At 54.3% G+C, this 17,456-nt stretch overlaps 1 protein-coding gene across 1 annotated transcript in view; it reads right to left on the bottom strand.

The window, feature by feature from the left end:
- Nucleotides 1-9,167, bottom strand: part of FLI1 (Fli-1 proto-oncogene, ETS transcription factor) — a 117,419-nt gene extending 108,252 nt beyond the window's left edge. Inside the window, exon 1 of the mRNA XM_081114141.1 lies at nucleotides 8,754-9,167. Within this exon, the coding sequence (XP_080970267.1) occupies nucleotides 8,754-8,771 (18 nt within the window). The 5' untranslated portion in view covers nucleotides 8,772-9,167. The remainder of the gene's footprint in view (nucleotides 1-8,753) is intronic.
- Nucleotides 9,168-17,456: the final 8,289 nt, after the last annotated feature.

The raw sequence follows: 17,456 nt of genomic DNA, 5'->3' as shown, positions 1-17,456 counted from the left end.
TGTCTCTGTGTTCATGCATGGATCGAGGAAATAAAGCTAAGAAAGGGAGAAAAAAATAAAAAGAAGTTCGCTTGGCACCCCTCAGATTTCAAAAGATGTCCAGACAATGAAGAAAGGGGCGGCTCTGACTCGTGTTGCTCAGTGGTTAGAGCATCGACCTGGGCACCAAAGGGTTTCGAGTTTGATTCCTGGGCAAGGGCATGTACCTGGGTTGCAGGTTCGAATGTGTGCGGGAGGCAACCAGTCAATGTGTCTCTCTCACATCAATGTTTCTCTCTCCCCTCCCTCCCTCCCTTCTACTCTCTCAAAAGCAATGGAAAAAAATATCCTTGGGTGAGGATTAACAAAATAAAACAAAACGAAACAAAACAAGAATAAAGGGGAGGAGGAAATTATAAGCTGGGCGTTACCTTTGGGAAAATGTGCCTAAGTCTCCATCTAATAAAAAGCCACAAATAAAGATTTCCCCCAGCGAGCATTGCTTCTTTTGGACCTGCCAATTGTCAGAGCCTAAAACCAGAAAGCGGAGAAACCTATGCTCTCTAGAGCCTAGAGGTCTGGGAGAAATAGTGGCCTAAGCAACTTGTTCGCCATCATTTACGTGGAGTTCCAGTGAGCGTGTGTCTGGCGGGATTATTTTTCAACTCTTGGCTGAATGAATAAGTGAATGAGTCTGAACCTAAAGACAAAATGACTCTTCAAGCATAAGAATTTCAACCTAAATGTATGCGCTTAAATAGCCTGCGGCAGCATCAACTTAAAAACAACTCACACGTTCAGTAATTTTATAATATTAACCTGTTTTCAAGTGTCTGCTGCATGAACAGGGCCACAAAGCCATGCCCTCTCAGACCCCTGTGCACATAAAGTCAATGAATAGCCACCTATTCGCTCTAACACTCTGCTACTGCACTGGTAGGTTTCAGTAGACATGAAACCCGCACGTGTCTAGAAACGCAGGGTTAAAGCTCCCATGGCACCTGTAATTCTGGCCTCTCGCCTGTGTGCACTGAGCTGTGACATAAGGTCTTTCATTACCGTGGACACATGGCACTGTATTTCAATCGGCAAGGATGCATTTTCCCAGAGGCGGCTTGAGAAATTACACACTCTGGGCCTTGGATGGTGAACTAAATGGCAGCAGGCACACTGCTTTTTAAAGATGGGGGCTACCTCCCATCGTTCAGGATTTTCGGTTCATGTTTGAAGGTGTTAGCAATTTTGAAGCTGCTGGCAAGTTCCTAGGAATGATCTGAAGATGCAGCTGGACACCATCTCTGATCCAACGGGGATGGTGGTGCGTACTCTGAGTTTTGGGTTTGCTTAGGTGACATGTGGTGAGGTGAGGGTCCAAGCCAACCTGTGAAAGCGGGTCAGACCTGTTGGGATTTCCACAGAAATGTGATTTGAGTCTCAGGGAAACACCCTTTCCTTTTGAATCTTCTCACCTACCAGCTGCTGACTCATTCTCGAAAGGAACTAAAGTTGTAGCCCAGGAGAGATGGCCGTTCGAAAAGACAGTTTGCGGTGGAATCTCTAGAACGCGGCAAAAGGAGACATTGAAAGGGGCAAAGGGAGAATCACATGTTCATGGCTTCTAGTGACAGAGTTGCTCCTTTCTCCCCTGACTCCATATTTAATAAACATCTCTTTAAAGACAGCTGACAGCAGGGTCTGGTTGCCCGAAACTATCACCGGGTGTTTAATCCTGTCTGCTGCTCATTCTTGTCATCTCTGATACGTGATGGGACCACTCCCATCTCCATTTCCTAAGGAGAAGGGAGAGGAGCAGAAGGATCGGTTCCTAGGAGGCTTGTACAGCTCTGTAGACCATTCATCTATTAGAAAAGTTGGGATCCCTCCTTTCTGTCTACCAGCGCGGGCAAAAGTAGGTTTATGGCTGCGAGTATGGGAAACACAGAGTTGATTCTTGTGTTATTTATTAATGGTTGTATTATTTACCATATGAATAGTTTATAAAACCCACATTCTTTGTTGTGGTATTTAAAGTCCTCCATAATCTAATTCCACCCCATCTTTCCACTCCTACCTTCTCCTTTATAGGCACCCCCAAAACACACACCAAAGTATTTCACTTTCCTTGAACTCTATCTTCCTGTGCAAGTCCTACCCAAGCTTCAAAGCCACCGTCCAGGCCCAGCCATCCACCTCTGCCAAGACGCAGCGTGGGTTATGTGACGAAGAAGCAGGTATTCCGGAATCAGAAGCACTTGGCTTGAATTTCAACTCTGTCACCTCTTCGCTGTCACCGTGGGCAAGTTACCTGGCTTCTCTGAACTTGAATTTCCTCCCAAACAAAACGGTGATGTGGCAACGTGGCTTTCCACGGTGCTTTTGTGAGGATTAAATGCAAGCGTGTATGTGAAAGTCCTTTGTACACAGAAGGGACTGTGCAAATAACTACTGGTATCAGGTCTTTCTAGCCCATCGGCAATTGCTCTTTCCTCTCTCCAGGCTCTTCCCCCTATGCACATACACACGGCTGATCCCTCTGCTAGGACCCCAGGACAGCAGCCTTTGGGCCACCAACATTGTCTCTTAACAGCACTTAGGCACCTACGTCAGTGCCTGCACGACAGTCATGCGACAGACCTTCCTAACATGAGCGATTACTGATTTCTATTAACATGGCTAACCTCAGTTTATGATGCCCAGGAGGCCAAGGTTACAGGGTCCAGTGAGGCCAGCTAGCTTTGTGTAGAAAAGGGTTATTCCGTAGACTGTCTAATTCTATCAAAATTCCAAAAAATTGGCCCTAAAGGTGACAATGTGAGGATGGTCAAAGCCCATCCATTGCCTCTGGGTAAACAGCTCAGAGCACACAGGCTGCTGATATTGGGCCTATCAGGCCTGTGGAAGAATTAGAATGTCATCATTTAGTCAGAGCATCCCACTGATGGATTAACCCACGAGTGGGATAGAAATATATAGATATAAATCAGAAAAGCAACAGAAAATGAAACAGGGTGTGGTCTCCTCCAGAGGAAAAGACACCTGCACAGCCCTGAGATTACAAAAAAAGTGACTATGGTTGGTGGAAGATTTTGTGAGATTGCGTCTGTGTGCGTGTGTGTGTGTGTGTGTGTGTGTGTGTGTGTGTGTGTGTACGTAGTGGCCAATGTCCTTTAGCCTTCTCAATTTGTCACAAAACAACAAGCAAAAAAATGTACTCAGAATGACTATTTTAAGTGCAAGCCAAAAATAGAAAGTCATGTTTTTCAAAACAAAACAAAACAAAAATGTTATTCTATATTTTTATAACGTAGCTGGTTGTGTAAAATGAATGAAAATAGCAGCTTTTCAATTCTAACCTTACATAGTTGGTTACTAATCTGAAAATCTGTCTATTTAACTTCAAATAGAGTGAGTTTTCTCCCAGGGAACACTGGAACTTTGCTGAAGGCCTGAACGTTGACTTACAATTTAGTTTTTTGTTTGTTTGTTTGTTTTTGAAGTTTGAGGTAGAATAAAGGCCTCCGTCCATTAGAAATGCTGCTGAGTTGTTCATCATCATAAATTTTTCCCCTTTTATTTCTGGAACAACTCAGTGTTAGCATAAGACGAATGTTACATTTCTAGAAAATAGGCTTGGTTTAAATCAACCACTTTTTTAAAACCAATGCTAAGCTAACTGGTTGACCCCAAACAGAAGACATTGAAATCCTAAATCTTATTTAATGTGGTTGTTACTTAAGACCCACTCACTACACAGCCTGGATGGGGAGTCCATAAGATATGTTCTAATGTATCAGCATGGATTATTCTATACAGTCAACATTCCGTTATTAAAATCATTGAAATAAAAATTCAGCCCACCTGCCGCCCTGGTCTACAAAGGAGCCTATTGGCTATTTCAGTAAAACAGTATATTTCTTATTGTCTTCTGATAATGAAGACCTTGTTTGTCTGCAAGAAAAGAAGGATTTAGTTTCGAAAGCAGTTATGGAAAAATCCTACCTGAAAATTTGAAATGTTTAAAGTCTGGACATGATTTGAGGCGGTAGTAATACATTTTTCATTAAAAAATACAAGTGTCTTTATTCCAAAGTGTCAAAATTCTCCCTGATTTTTTAAAAGCCTCTCTTTGTCTCTGTCTGTCGCTATCCCTCTCTTAGGCACACTCACGCACAACATACTCTCACTGCCTCCAGGATTCTATAATTCATAATAATGTAATGAATGTGAATGAAATCTTCATGGTATGAGTGGAACTTACACTAGTCTGAGGGTCAGGAGCCCTGAATTCTCACCCTGACTCGGTAATAATCTGCGTGACTTTGAATAATTCATTAAACAACTCTAGGCCTTAGCTATCCCACCCATAACATGAGACTATGGAGTTAAATATTCTCTAAATTTGCAAACCTGTAAACTTAAATTGGAATAGCAGCAGAAGTAGAAGGAAGCTGTTTCGCAGAAACTATTATTCTTTAAACATTTTTAAATATTTTTTATTGATTTCAGAGAGGAAGAGAGACAGAAGCATCAATGATGAGAGAGAATCATTAACTGGCTGGCTCCTGCACGACCCCCACTGGGGAGCGAGCCCACAACCTGGGCACATGCCCTTGACTGGAATGGAACCCAGGACCCTTCAGTCCGGCAGGCCGACGCTCTATCCACTGAGCAATACTGGCTAAAGCATAGAAATTATTCACAAAAATAAACCAAACCATTACCAATTTGCCAATGGGTACTTCCTGGGGACAGATAAAAGAATCGAGGAGAGATGAAGGCAAAAAGATGTGTGTGGGTGTTCACTCTGCAAAGTGAAGGCAACATCCCTTTTTGAGGACACAGGTCAAGTCTATCCTCAAGCATTCCTCCCTCTGCTGCTTTTCCCACTGGCGAGCACTGCCCATCAGCGACAGCCTGCCCTCCTAGGCCTGTCTGGCCCAGAAACTCTCTGCTGGTTTGCAGAACCCAACTTCAATCTCAACCTTTCTTTCCCCTTTTGCTCTCCCATCATTCGCTGACTGTGTGGTGCTGTACTTTCCAGAGGTAAAGGAAGAAAACTGAATTGCTCTCCTCCGTTTGCTCAAAGCATCTTCCCTGACCATCCTGGCTGATACAGCTACATCCCTTTTTATCCCCTAACCTGCCTTACTGCTCTTCAGAAGGGATGTCATCTCTGGACATAGAATTATTTATTTGTGTGTCTGTCACCTCCCCTGGAGTATACATTCCAACAGGGTTTTGATTCCAGTTTTATTCTCAACACATAACGCATGAGTTTTGAGCCTCGGGACATAAGAAACACATAGTTCACATTTGTTAAATGAATGAAACATGTATTTCGGTAAATCCAGACCCAGGATCTAACTTCCTAACCAATCAAACTCCAGAAGACCTATGCCCAAGGAGAAATTCAACCAATGTGCATGCAACTAGCATGCAGACTTTATTTGATCCTTACTGTGACTGATGTCAGGGAGCTACTTTGGCTCCATTTCACAGATGAGGAAACTGGGACTCAAAGGACCAAGTGCCTCGCGGTAGAGCAATCACCAACATGCTAGCAGAGCTGAGAATGAACCCAGCTTTCCTGTTTCCAAGTCTGCTCTTTGTTTCCCTGTCTGCATCTTCTTGGATAGTTTCACCATCTTTGCTGGCACCACGGGCACTGAATCGAGCTTTCACAGATGAAATGAGACTCGATTGAAGACTGCTTAGAACTAAGATGCAGTTTTTGAAACCAGGTCATTTCTTAGCGCAGGCACCAGTATCATGTGCTTCTCAACACTGATACTATCACTGCGGGGAGCAGGGGTGGGGTAGCGTGTTGTTTAATATGCAGGTTAACTGTCTGTGGCTGCAAAAGAGTAGAATGGCCCCCACACACTTCCCAGGAGACGGCCATGGAAATGAGAGGTGAACATGACACAGAAGGACTTATTGTAACAGGGCAGTGAAGACTGCGGTTTTGGAATCAGATAGAATTATGCACAAAGTAAAGGGCTTTTGCAAAGAAGTCTTCTGCAAAGACTTTTCTGGCATCCTGGGCCAAATACCTCCTCAGCGCAGAGACTGACAGGGATTTTGAATGAGAGACCCACCTTATATTGGGGGGAGGGGGGGAATGTGCAGGTGCATAAAAATCACATGCCAGAATTACTCAAAGATGGTTTTTCCAGGCCATTCCAATGGGGAACACCCTTTCGGGATTTGTGTCTGCAGATTAGACATGACAGACAGATCTCTCCCTTTACATACAGATCTCTCCGACCTTGTCAGTACAGAAGTGGATTTCATAGGCATCCGGTACATGTGTTGGTAAGAGCATAGGACAGTGATGGCGAACCTTTTGAGCTCGGCGTGTCAGCATTTTGAAAAACCCTAACTTAACTCTGGTGCCGTGTCACATAGAGAAATGTTTTGATATTTGCAACCATAGTAAAACAAAGACTTATATTTTTGATATTTATTTTATATATTTAAATGCCATTTAACAAAGAAAAACCAACCAAAAAAATGAGTTCGCGTGTCACCTCTGACATGCGTGTTATAGGTTCGCCATAACTGGCATAGGACCATACTATTTTAGGAATAGAGAGGGTTGGGAAAGATACTATTGTGAAGGTGATTTAGCCTCACTCTTTCATAATTGCAAAGATTTGAAAGCTCAGACGGATTTAATGAACTGCATTCCCGTGGCGACCAGAAGTTAGCTGGCCTCTTCTTACCCACTCTCCTCTCCAACAACAACATTTTAAACCACTGTGGGAGTGGGGTCCAGGAACCCCAAGATCCAAAGGTCTCACGTTTTGAAAAAGAAACTGTGGCTTTCACACAATTTAAACACCAACACATACACTCAAGGACTCAATCCTTCAGCACTTTGGGGATTGGAGCAGCCGTGGCTCTGTGTGGGGTGGAGGGGTCTGCACAGCCAGGTCACCCAGATGAGACCAGGTGCTCTTGTGGAGGGTGTGGAGAGACTCACAGGCTCTCAGCACCCACATGGAAAAGAAGACTGTCCCTCTCATCCTTGGCACTGAGTGCCAGGGTCTTGGCCTAAGCCTGCGCTCACTGCCCGCCATGCCAATCCCTGTGTGTGTATCTAAAGAGATTAGCACATCCTGGGTACAGACCACAGCTTCCTCCCTTTGCTCGGGGCCTGCCTCAGAGGTCTGAGCATCGTGGAGAAGAAATTGCTTCACTTCTCCTTAGAGTGTCCACATCGGGACCCCGGAGCCATGTTACCACTGCTCGGATCAAAGAGGTGCCTTCTGGGTAAATGAAAAGTGTCCTAATGAGGGGTGCAGCCTCTCATTACTAAACCAGGGACGCAAGGCACTTGCATGCACACATACCAGCCAACGACCAGGAAAACAAGCATGAAAATATCTCTGCGCACCACGCCCTCCCTATAGGAATCCTCCCTCACCCACTCTGCACCCACACACTTGAAACTTGAGGAACCCAGGCTCCCACAGGCACCCTTTCACCCATCACCATCAGTTATCTCATCTCCAGATGTCTTCTGTTGGTGCTCTTTACCTAAGTCAGCATATCTCAAACTTTCAGAAAAACACACACACACACACACACACACAAAAAACACTTAGAAAATAAAAACCACTACCCCACCCAAATGATAAATATCTCTTGAATGCTTAGCTTTCTCCTACTCAGCCCTGAGCCTGAAATTGATCCCTTTGGGTTCTGGGGGAATGGCGGGGCTCTGCCAGTCCTCCCCTCACCAGCCTAATAGTTTTTCCAGACTGACTCCTGCTTGGGGTTGCACAACTGCCTCTCGCAGCCCAGCGACTCCTCGTCCCATTCATTCCCCTCGCGCCTCCAAGGCCAGTCGCTTTAGGGGGTGTCCCTCCTTTCTGCTCCTCGCCCCACTTCCCCTTCGAGAGGGCGGAGGCAGTCAGCCCTTCTGAGGTCCGACGCGAACCCCAGACCCTCAGCTCTCCCTCCGGGCTGCACTTTGCAACCTAACCCAGGCGCAGGGTGTGGGGTGAGGGTAGGGGCGAGGGCTTGGCCAACCCCACTGGAAAAGCAACTCTTCCCCGGAGTAGGCGCCGACCCGAGGCGGGATGGGGAAGCCGGGCGCGGGGCGCGGGGCGCGGCGGGGACCCGGGCTGCAGGGGGACGTCCTGCCCGGCAGGCGGGGGAAGCGGCCAGGTCGGCCCGTTAGTCTCGGGAGCCGCCGTCTCTGAGCGCGGAGAAGCGGCCGCAGAAACGCGGAGAGGAAGAGAAACCGGCCTCTCTGACAAGTAAACAGGGCTTCCCTCTGCAGCAGCGGGAGCCCAGAAACGGCCACTCGCACTCCGATCGCCCTGCACCCGACCCACTCGCCCGCCCCGAGCTCACCGGGCGGGGACCCGAGCTGCTGGCGGCTGCAGCTTCCGCCCCCACCGCCCCCGGCCCCGAGGCAGGGGAGCCGGCCGCGGACCGGTACCCAGAGGCGGCCCGGGCGCCTGCTGACGGCGGAGGTGATGGACCCGCGGAATCCGATCCTCGGCTCCGACCCGCGCCCGCGATCCCCCCAACCCCCAGCCCAGGATTCACGCCGTCCTAGCCCGCAGCCGGGTGGCAGCGCGGAGGGAGGGGGCCGTGTTCGGCTTGGGGTGCGGGGGAGACTGCCCTGGGAGGGGGAGCCGGCGGGGTGGCCCCGCGAGTGCGACTCGCCACCCGCGCGCGGGAGGACCCGCCGCGGAAGCAGCGGAGAGTGGCCACGTCTTCCGGGACCCGCCGCCCGCGCCCACCGGCCGGTCTCTTACCTTAATAGTCCCGTCCATTGGGCCACGTCTGCAGTCGAGCCCCCCAATATTCCACACATTGACCCGGTTACAGCCTGACCTCGCAGCCCCTTCGGATCAGCCGGGCGCGGCCTCCTCGGCGCCCTGGGCCCTCCCTGCGTGCCCCCTGCGAGCGCCCTGCCCGCGCGCCCCTGTGCACGTTTGTTGTTGTAGCAGCGGATTGAAAAAGAGACAGTTTAACCGGATGAAACTTTTTTTTCAGCTAATTTTGGGAAGTGACTTCACTTTGCGAATCGGGAGGAAGTCCTATCTCTCTCTCTCTCTCTCTCTCTCTCTCTCTCTCTCTCTCTCTCTCTCTCTCTCTCTCGTCTAGCGCTTTCGTCTCTCTCTCTCCTCCGTCTGCCCTCCCCCACACTCACTCCCCCCCTCCGCCGCTCCTGCTTTTCGCATCACACACTATATAAATATACACGGCGATGCCCAGATGCATCCACGCGCCGCGCGCACAGGATACTGGCTCCCGGGAGATAAGACCGGGCTGGGAACAATGCCCGGGTGCGCGCCCGGCGCCCGTGCCCGGATCCCCGCAGGCCGCATCCCCCAGCACCTTCCCCCCCAGCCCAAACCCAATCGCCTTTGGCCTCCGTCCTGCTCCCGGGGCCGCTGGCCGAAGGTGGCCCTCCTGACTCATTCACTTTCCGTTTCTTCCCACAGATACGTTCATTAATGTTTTTTCCAGCCGGAGTCAAACTTTTTTTGGGGGGGTGGGGGGCGGGCCGGAGCGCCTCCTCGGGCTGGAGAGAAGCTGGAGCCTCCTGCCCAGGACGATGCAGACGCAGACCCAGGCAAACCGAGCCTGCCGGAGGGCATCCAATGGGAATTTTTCCACTCGGCGCTGGGCTGCCGGGCGGCGGCCAACTCCCGGGGCGGCTCACCCCCATGGCCACTCGCGCCCGGGGCTGATTGGCAGGGACGCGGGCCGCGGGGAGCGCGGACTCGGCACCCCGCGCCGGGGAGCAGAGGGGTGCCCCCCTGGCGGCGCGCTCGGACCCTCTGCTCCCGGAGAGCTCCTGGCGCCCGTCCTCCTAGGGCTGGGGCCAAGGACACCCTAGGCCACCTCCCCGCGCCCTCTAGGGTCAAACCTTGGCGCTAACCTGGACGCGATGGTCCCGGCTGGGGCGCCCAGGCCAGAGGCGCCTACGCGATGCCACCCGCGCCTGGGACACCGACACTCGGGCGGGATGTTCCCTCCCCGCTGCTCAGCGGGTCTGCAGAGCGCGGCACCCCACATCGCGGCCCAGACTCAGACTCCCGACCCCACATCTCCTCCCCCCACCCATGAGACCCCGGGACCACGTCCCCACTGAGCATGAGCTGGCCTCCCGTTGCCCCTCTGGCCGTACCCCGCCACCCAGGGCCCCCCTCCCGGACCCCAGCAGCTCGGACACGCGCTCCAGTGGGGGCAGCCTCAGGAGTCCGGGCTCAGGGAGGGGAACCCCGGGCGCTATCGGCCTGACTCCCTTCTCCCCGACATCCAAGACCAATGATTACCTTGTCCACGTTCTCCGGACCACGCTTTGGACTTTTTCACTTTTATTTAAGAGTCCACCCGGGGAAGGAGGAGGGAAAAAAAAAATCCAGAGGAGATCCGAGCCAATCGAAAAGAAAAAAATGTTGCAAAGGGGTGTCCGCAGCGGCGAAAAAGGTGACTTATTAATTCTTTATTTCTTCAGGAGCAATTGAGCCCGAGAGCTCTCTCGCCTCCTTCCCTCCCTCCCCCAACCCCCCTCTGGAAATTAGTCTCATCAATTCAGCTCCAATTTTGGGTTCGAATACAGACGAGGGTCTGAACGTGACCAGACCAGGAGTGGCGGGTGCAGCCTGCCAGCAATTGAGACTCGGAGTGTGTATGGGGGAGTAGGGGGGGGGGTAGGGGTGGAATGGGGGCTGGGCTGCCCCCCCCCACCTCCTGTCTGCTTCTCAATCCAGGGGTCTGCTCAGGGGCTCCCCTGGGACCGCCACATCTGGTTACCGCTAGCGGGGTCAGTCCCCCCCTTTGCCTGGGGCCACCAGTTCTGGAGTTCAATTAAAAGAAATCAGGTTTAACCCCTTCCTCCCCTCGGCCCAGCCGCCCGCCCGCTCCCTCTTCCCCTTCAGTTTCCACATGCTTTCCAGAGAGGAAAGAGGTTAAAGGGAAAGGAAGAATGAATTACATCCTTTCAAACCCCAAATTGTTTCCTTTTCAGCCCAGACTCTGCCGACCTTCAAACGACAGACAACGGGGCTTTCAGGAGGGTGCGGGGGAGACCGCTTCCCACTGGGAGGAGACCAGAAACCTGGCACCCCCCAGCCACATCACCCCTCTTTCAGGCAGAGAGGACTCCACCTCCACCATCAGGGGGCCCTCTTCCTGGTGCTGGGCAAACACGGAGGCCATTAATGGCCACCCCACCCCAGCCCCATGCCCTCCACCTAGGGCTTGAGAAGGCTGCTCTGTGGCCAGAACATTGGCAAGGGTTCTCCTCCCACCTTCTGTTCAGCCTGGACCACGACAGGTTTGCGTTCACCTCATTGATCAGGGCAGTCACCCCCACATCTCTGGCACCCCCAACGCCTTTTAGCAGGAGCCGCCTTTCCCATAGGGAACTGGATTGAAAGTAGGGCTGCCCTCCTGTTTTAATTCTGGGACTCAGTAGCACTTTCTCTTTCTGCCTGTAAGACCCAAGCGATGGCAACTTCATCATTTTGAAGATGGTGGGGAGGGGGAGGGAGAGGAGCAGCTGGCATGGGCATAACTGTCACCACTTTGTGACTCAAGGACTGGCATGAGGGCCAGGCCTTTGCCTACATACCAGGGCCTTCATGAGGCCCTCCTGTCCATACACAAGGTTCTCGGTCCAGAAGAACCAACCTTCCTCCAACTCTGAACAGCCTTTGGGGGAATGCCAGACACCCCCCCCCCCATCCTGTGTTGACATGCTGGTGGGCAAGCGTGCCCACTTATGTAACTCTGGATTTGAGGCTCGACTCTCCCGCTGCTGATTTTGTAAATCCCAAAGGTGGGGGGGGGGGGAGCCCTAACCAAACACAACAGTAAACAAGTCTGCCCTGTTTAATGTGGTTTCCACCAGACATCTGGAAAGATGGTTTGATCCTGGCAGCTCGCATTGTTTTCACGAGCAGCCAAGGAGAATATTTCGAATGTTTGCATTGAGACAAATTGATAGAGAGCCTGCGGTGAGGCCTGCTGCAAATGAAGACTGCCCTGGAGTTGGGAAGGGGGAACCCTTGCCCTTCCCTCTCCCTCCCTGTCTGTCTCTCTCCTCACCCCACTTCTTGCCTCACCCCTTTTCCTCCCTTTCTCTCTCCCCTTTCCTGCCTTGCCAGTCTCCTCCTGGCCTAGCTAGGGACTGCTGACTTCTCCCAGCCCACACACTGGCACACACCCTCTTTTCTGGCTTACCAGAGGCGGCTCTGCCTCTGCCTTTCCCAGACTGGGCAGGGCTGCTGACCAGGAGCTGGTGCTGGCTACCGCCAGTGCCCCATCCACCAGCCCCTCCGGCTTTCAAGTGTGGGGGGGGGGGGAGAGCTCACAACCAACATAGCGGGTCCAGCAGACAAAACAAAAGCTCCACCTGGGGAAGAGGGGTACCCACAAAACAGACCACCTCACATGTCTAGGTCTAGGGTCCTTTATAGAAAGCATGCATATGGGGGGGGGTGAATATTTCCTTGGAACTTTGGCGAGATGACTTGCCCCGCACCCTCCGAATCGGACAATATTTTCACAGATGCGGAAGTCCCGCTTCCCCTGGGAGGAGAGCGGCGGGTGAAAGGCGTCTTGGCTCGCTCAATGTCAGCCCTTTTGACCCGATCAAGGCTTTCCAGACGCGACTCTCCGGGCTTCTCCGAACCTGCCCCGAGCTGGGGACGGGAGGGCGCGACCAGTAGAGCTGGGTCCCTAGGGTGCCACGGACTCCTGGACGGTCCGTCGGGGCATTTGAAACCCTGAGCGATGCCCGGGCTGGCGGAGACGCCTGGCCCAGCCGAGCGTCCCGGGCGGATCCTCCCCCCACCCCCCTCCCTCCTGGCCTCCCCTCCCTTCTCGCAGCCGCAGCGGGTATTCGAGCTGGCAGGGAGGCGGGGGTGCGGGGGAGGGATGGGCGAGCGAGCGCCAAAACTCCAGACTGCACAACTGCAGCTTCAAGTGTCTGGCCCCTCGCTCGAGGCCATAATTAATTTGAGATTTATTTTTATTGGAGAACTCGAGTCTCGTCTGACCTTAGCCAAACAAGGCAGCTCGAGCCGCCCCTGGATGCGCTTGGATGGCGGGGCGTATTTCTGCAGGACGGCTCTGCAGGCGCGCCTGCTTTGAATTTGCTGCTCAGACTCCAGCTACTCACAGTGGAAGGAAGATTTAGAGCCTCAGCTCGCCCTGCCCGCTCCCCGCGCGCCTTCCCGCCCGAGAGCCGAGCGGGTTCCAAAAGGCGACGTGGGGGGCCGGGCGGCGGGAGGCCGGGGCGGGCCCGGGAGGGGAGGGTCTCTGCGCCCAGGCCCTGGCGCTCCCGGCCGGGTCCCCAGACCCCACGGCGTCGAGGAGGAAACCCCAAGGGAGTCCGAGGTGGACCAGAGAGTGCAGACTGACGAGGGGTGGAGACCAGCCAGGGCCGGGACCCTCAGCCAGTGGCTGCGTCCGGATGGGGGCCTTGCTCCAATCTCCCATCTGCCCTGCCTCCCGGCCGCCCGCCGGGAACAGCGTTCATTCTAAGTACAGACCCGTGTCCCCGAAATGCGGCTTCAGGACCTGCGGGCCAGAAGCTGCCGCTGGGCGGGTCTCGGCGGCGAACATTCTAGGGCATCAACCTTCTTTCCTCTGGTGATGGGGGTGGGGAGTGGAGGGGAGTGGGGAGGTGTCTCGTCCAGAAGGCTGCATGGGCTGCACCCGCAGGCTGGTAGGTGGGGGGACGAGAGCTAGGGATCTGGAAAACTCGTAAAGAAGGAAAATAAAGGACCCAGTCAGTCTCGCGTGGGGCCGGGAAGGGACTTTCAAGGAGTGCCCTGCGCGCTGGGGATGGGCAGTGCTTTGCCCAGCGCTGGCACCTGTCCGGTTAGGATTACTCCGCGGGTCTCCTGCGCCCTCCACCCTTTATCTGCAAGTGGAACGGCCTGGTTGAAGGTTCCCATCGGGAGATCCGGCTCCTTGGGTGTGAATTCTGCCTTTGCACTTCCCAGCTCTGTGGCCTTGAACAAGTTCCTGAACCTCTCTGTGCCCCAGCGTCCTCGGCTTTATAATAGGACCTGCCTCGAAGGGCTGTTGTAAAGATGCAATGAACGCTTAGAGCTTGCCCGGCAGTCAGCAAAATGGTGCCCTTATTATTTGGATCTGGGCTCTGCCCCTTACAATCTGTGTTACATTAACTTCTCAATGCCTCCCTTTTTCATTTGCAAACTGGACTACCTCTCAGAGTTATCAGTACTAAACCGGTTGTACAATGGTTAGAACGGGGCCTGGCAAAGGGAAGGGCTCTCTATGCGATACCGCCATGACTCATTCACTGCCTGTCCATGTCTTAACCAGTCACCGGAATTCCCTCTCTCTTCCCATCCTCACATCCACCCCCAGGGCTCATCTTGGGGTGCCTCCCTGAGTACGCTGTGGGTTATCAGAACCCGGACACTGCCTGAGGGCAGTGGGCACCCTGGGCTCCCGGGTCCCCGCGCTGGGGCCCAGGCGTTTGTCAGTAACCTGGGAGTGGGTGCCTGGCGCCCAAGGGCAGGGGCTTGGCAGCCCGCACTGTCTGTGCCCCTTTGGCAACGGGTCGACCCAGGGAGCCGGCGGAACAGACCCAAGATTGTCCTGGCCACGCAGAACTTTCACCGTCATCAATGCACCCCTTTGTGCAACAATACAAACTTTGTAGCTGCTTGAAAAATCCATTTTTTCCCCTTTTAAAGAGCTCCCGTGAAGAGCGGCTGCCCTAGGGGCCCACAGCTCTCGGACCCCACCCACCTCCTTTTCCCTAAGCCCAGGGCGCCCCCTTCCACCTCTTCCCCTCCTCCTTCCCCTCTCCCCCAAGGGTTTGCTTGCTCTCCAGCTCTCGCCCTGGATCGGGTTCCTGGACTCTCACTCGCCCCTCTACCCTCTAGAATTCATCCTCTTTGAGATTTTGGGTCCCCGGGTGCGTGCAGACTCGCGGGTCCCTGTGGGTGGGAGAGACTGCCTCACGCCCTCCCCCGCCCGCCTGCAGCCCTGGGGCCGAGCTAGAAGAGGGAGCTCCTTAGCTGGGCTCCCAGTTCCAGGGGGTGGGGTGGGGAGGCTGGTCCGAGGGGTTACAAGGAACAGGCGCTTGCTCTAGCCTGTGCGCGCTCTGCCACCTCCTGGGAGCCCTCCGTCCATCCATCCATCCACTTACTGATTATGGACACATTGGTCTCATCATTTTTCATTCATTCATTGCTGATGAAACACTCCTTCCTGGCCAAGCCTTCCGAACTTGGCTTCCCCAGTGACTACAGACTTCTACCGAAGGTGGGGAGAAGGGGGGGGGGGTGCGCGTAGACGCAGGCTACCAGGTGGCAACACATTTCCCTTTAGAGAAACGGGAGTGGGGCGGACGCAAATTTGGCTCCCCAAGGAGAAAACTCCAGGGTCCTCGCCCCATCGCTGTGGCCACCAGCCCACATTCAGCGCACACCACCTGGGCGTTCTTGGACTGTCACGCTGGAGGGGGGGGGGGGGACCCGGGGGCGGGGTTTGGGAAGGGGGCGGGGCCCGGACCTGAAGGAGGTGGGAGCGCTTTTCCTGGACCTCGCAGGTCCTTCCTCCTGCCCCCCAGTCCCCGGAAGCTGCAGTGGGCGGCGGACCTCAACGCGTCCCCAGATTTTCATTAAACGTGTAACCCAGATGCCCTGGCCTCGTTTTGTTTACGTTCTTGGGAACTGTTGTGGAAAAGAAAATAAAAACCACCCTTCGATTTGCTGTCAAGTCGCAATCAGCGCCTGGGAGGGCGTGGGTGGACGGAGGAAGGGGGGCTTTCGGACGAGGTGGGGGTGTCGGACAAGAAAGAGAGACGCGTCGCGTTCATCCACCCGCGCACACTCAGGTCCTCACACAGACCCTGCCGTGTGCCACGCCGGAGCGCACAATCCAGGGGCCCGACTAGGAGCCGGTCTAGGGGCCACCACCTGGCCTTCCCCGCAGAGTCACCGGGCTCAGCCACCGCAGAAACCACCAGGGAACCCCGAATGTCTGCGCCCAGCGCCCCTATGCGGACTGTCCCCCAACCACCACCCCTTCCCCGGGGTGCAGGGGGACTGGGAGTTATTACCTGTTTAAAGATGCTGTCAGGTCTTACCTTGACGTAAGACGACGTGTCGGGGACCCTCTGGAACATCCTGGGGTGATGAGGACTGGTCGGGAAGGTCGCAGAACCAACCTGGGCAGGAGAAGCCTGGGTCACCCGCGAGTGGAGCAAGGGTGATGCGGTGGGGGTGCAGGTGATGAAGGGAGAATGCTAGAGTTCGAGGCCTCCACACCTCCTGGATCAGCCGGGGAGGGTCCGAGTGGTCATCACACTTCTGGTTTGTTCCCCACTGTCCTCCAACCCTCTTCTGCCCGAAATCCACCGCCCGCCTCCCCTGGGGCCTGGGTAGTTTCACACCTGCCGGAGGAGAGGGAGGGAGGTTTACCCACCTTGCAGGCTGAGGCCCTAGGAAACGGATATTCACAGAGGTGAACGCGCTGGGGACCTTGAGGCACAGGCCTTCTGCCCGACTCCCCAGCACCCCTAGGACCCCACTAAGGCCCAGATGTCCCCCCTCTTCCCTACCAAGGGAGCGCCTATGAAGACTGGCTAGAGGTTCCGGAGGTCCACCAGGCCCCTTTCCCAGAGTCCCCGCTTCTAAAAGAAAACAGGTTTGCAGGCAGAGGCCAAGTCCATGAATAACGCGGCCTCATTGTCGCTGGCAGGGGGATGGCGTCTGAGATCTGAATTTTGGGGCTGGGGGGCCCCCATCAACGAGTCTAGAGTGCCAGGTGCCTCTGCGGGCATCTCTCCCTGCCTTGCCAAGTCTGGCGACTGGTCCGGGTCCTCCCTCCTCTTAAACCATCTCTAACGTGGCAGCCCACAGCTTCTCCGGCAGCCAATGTGTTTCTGATAAAGCACTTTTCTCCCCACTAACAAATTCCAGCTTTGGGGCTCCTGAAGCCACAACACACACACTGGTTAGGGACCAGGTACATTTCTCGGGGCTCTGAGATTCCCATTCACTACCTCCGCCCCTGGCGCCCCGGGCTCCAACGTCTCCCCTGCTTGCTTTCAAAGTTGGAGTGAAATTTGCAAGAAAAGAGGGGCGGTGGAGGGCGGGGGGGGGGGGGGCGGAGAAAAAGCAAGCACTGGAGAGACTGGGGAAAAAAATAAAAGAGCCCCGAAAGCTTCGCATTTCCTGACGACAACTAGAGCGGCCAGCGGGGCAGAGTGGGGGCGCCCGGAGCCCGCAGCGCCCCCAGATGTCCCACGAACACTCACCTGAGGCACCCTTTCCTGCTAAGCAAGCAGGAGCGCCACTCGGGCACCGCCAGGATGTTCAAGTGCCTGGTGCGAGTTCTCTGTGCCCAGAGCCCGGTCCTTGGCGGCGCGAATTAAACCCGCTGGAGTCAAAGTTTGGACTTTCTTTTCTGCACATCCAGACGCGGAGGGTGGGGGCGGTGGGGGGTGGGGGCTC

The sequence above is a fragment of the Myotis nattereri genome (assembly GCF_964212035.1).
Source record: "Myotis nattereri genome assembly, chromosome: 19".
In the NCBI taxonomy this organism is placed as follows: domain Eukaryota; kingdom Metazoa; phylum Chordata; class Mammalia; order Chiroptera; family Vespertilionidae; genus Myotis; species Myotis nattereri.
This window is presented reverse-complemented; position numbering and strand designations above follow the sequence as displayed.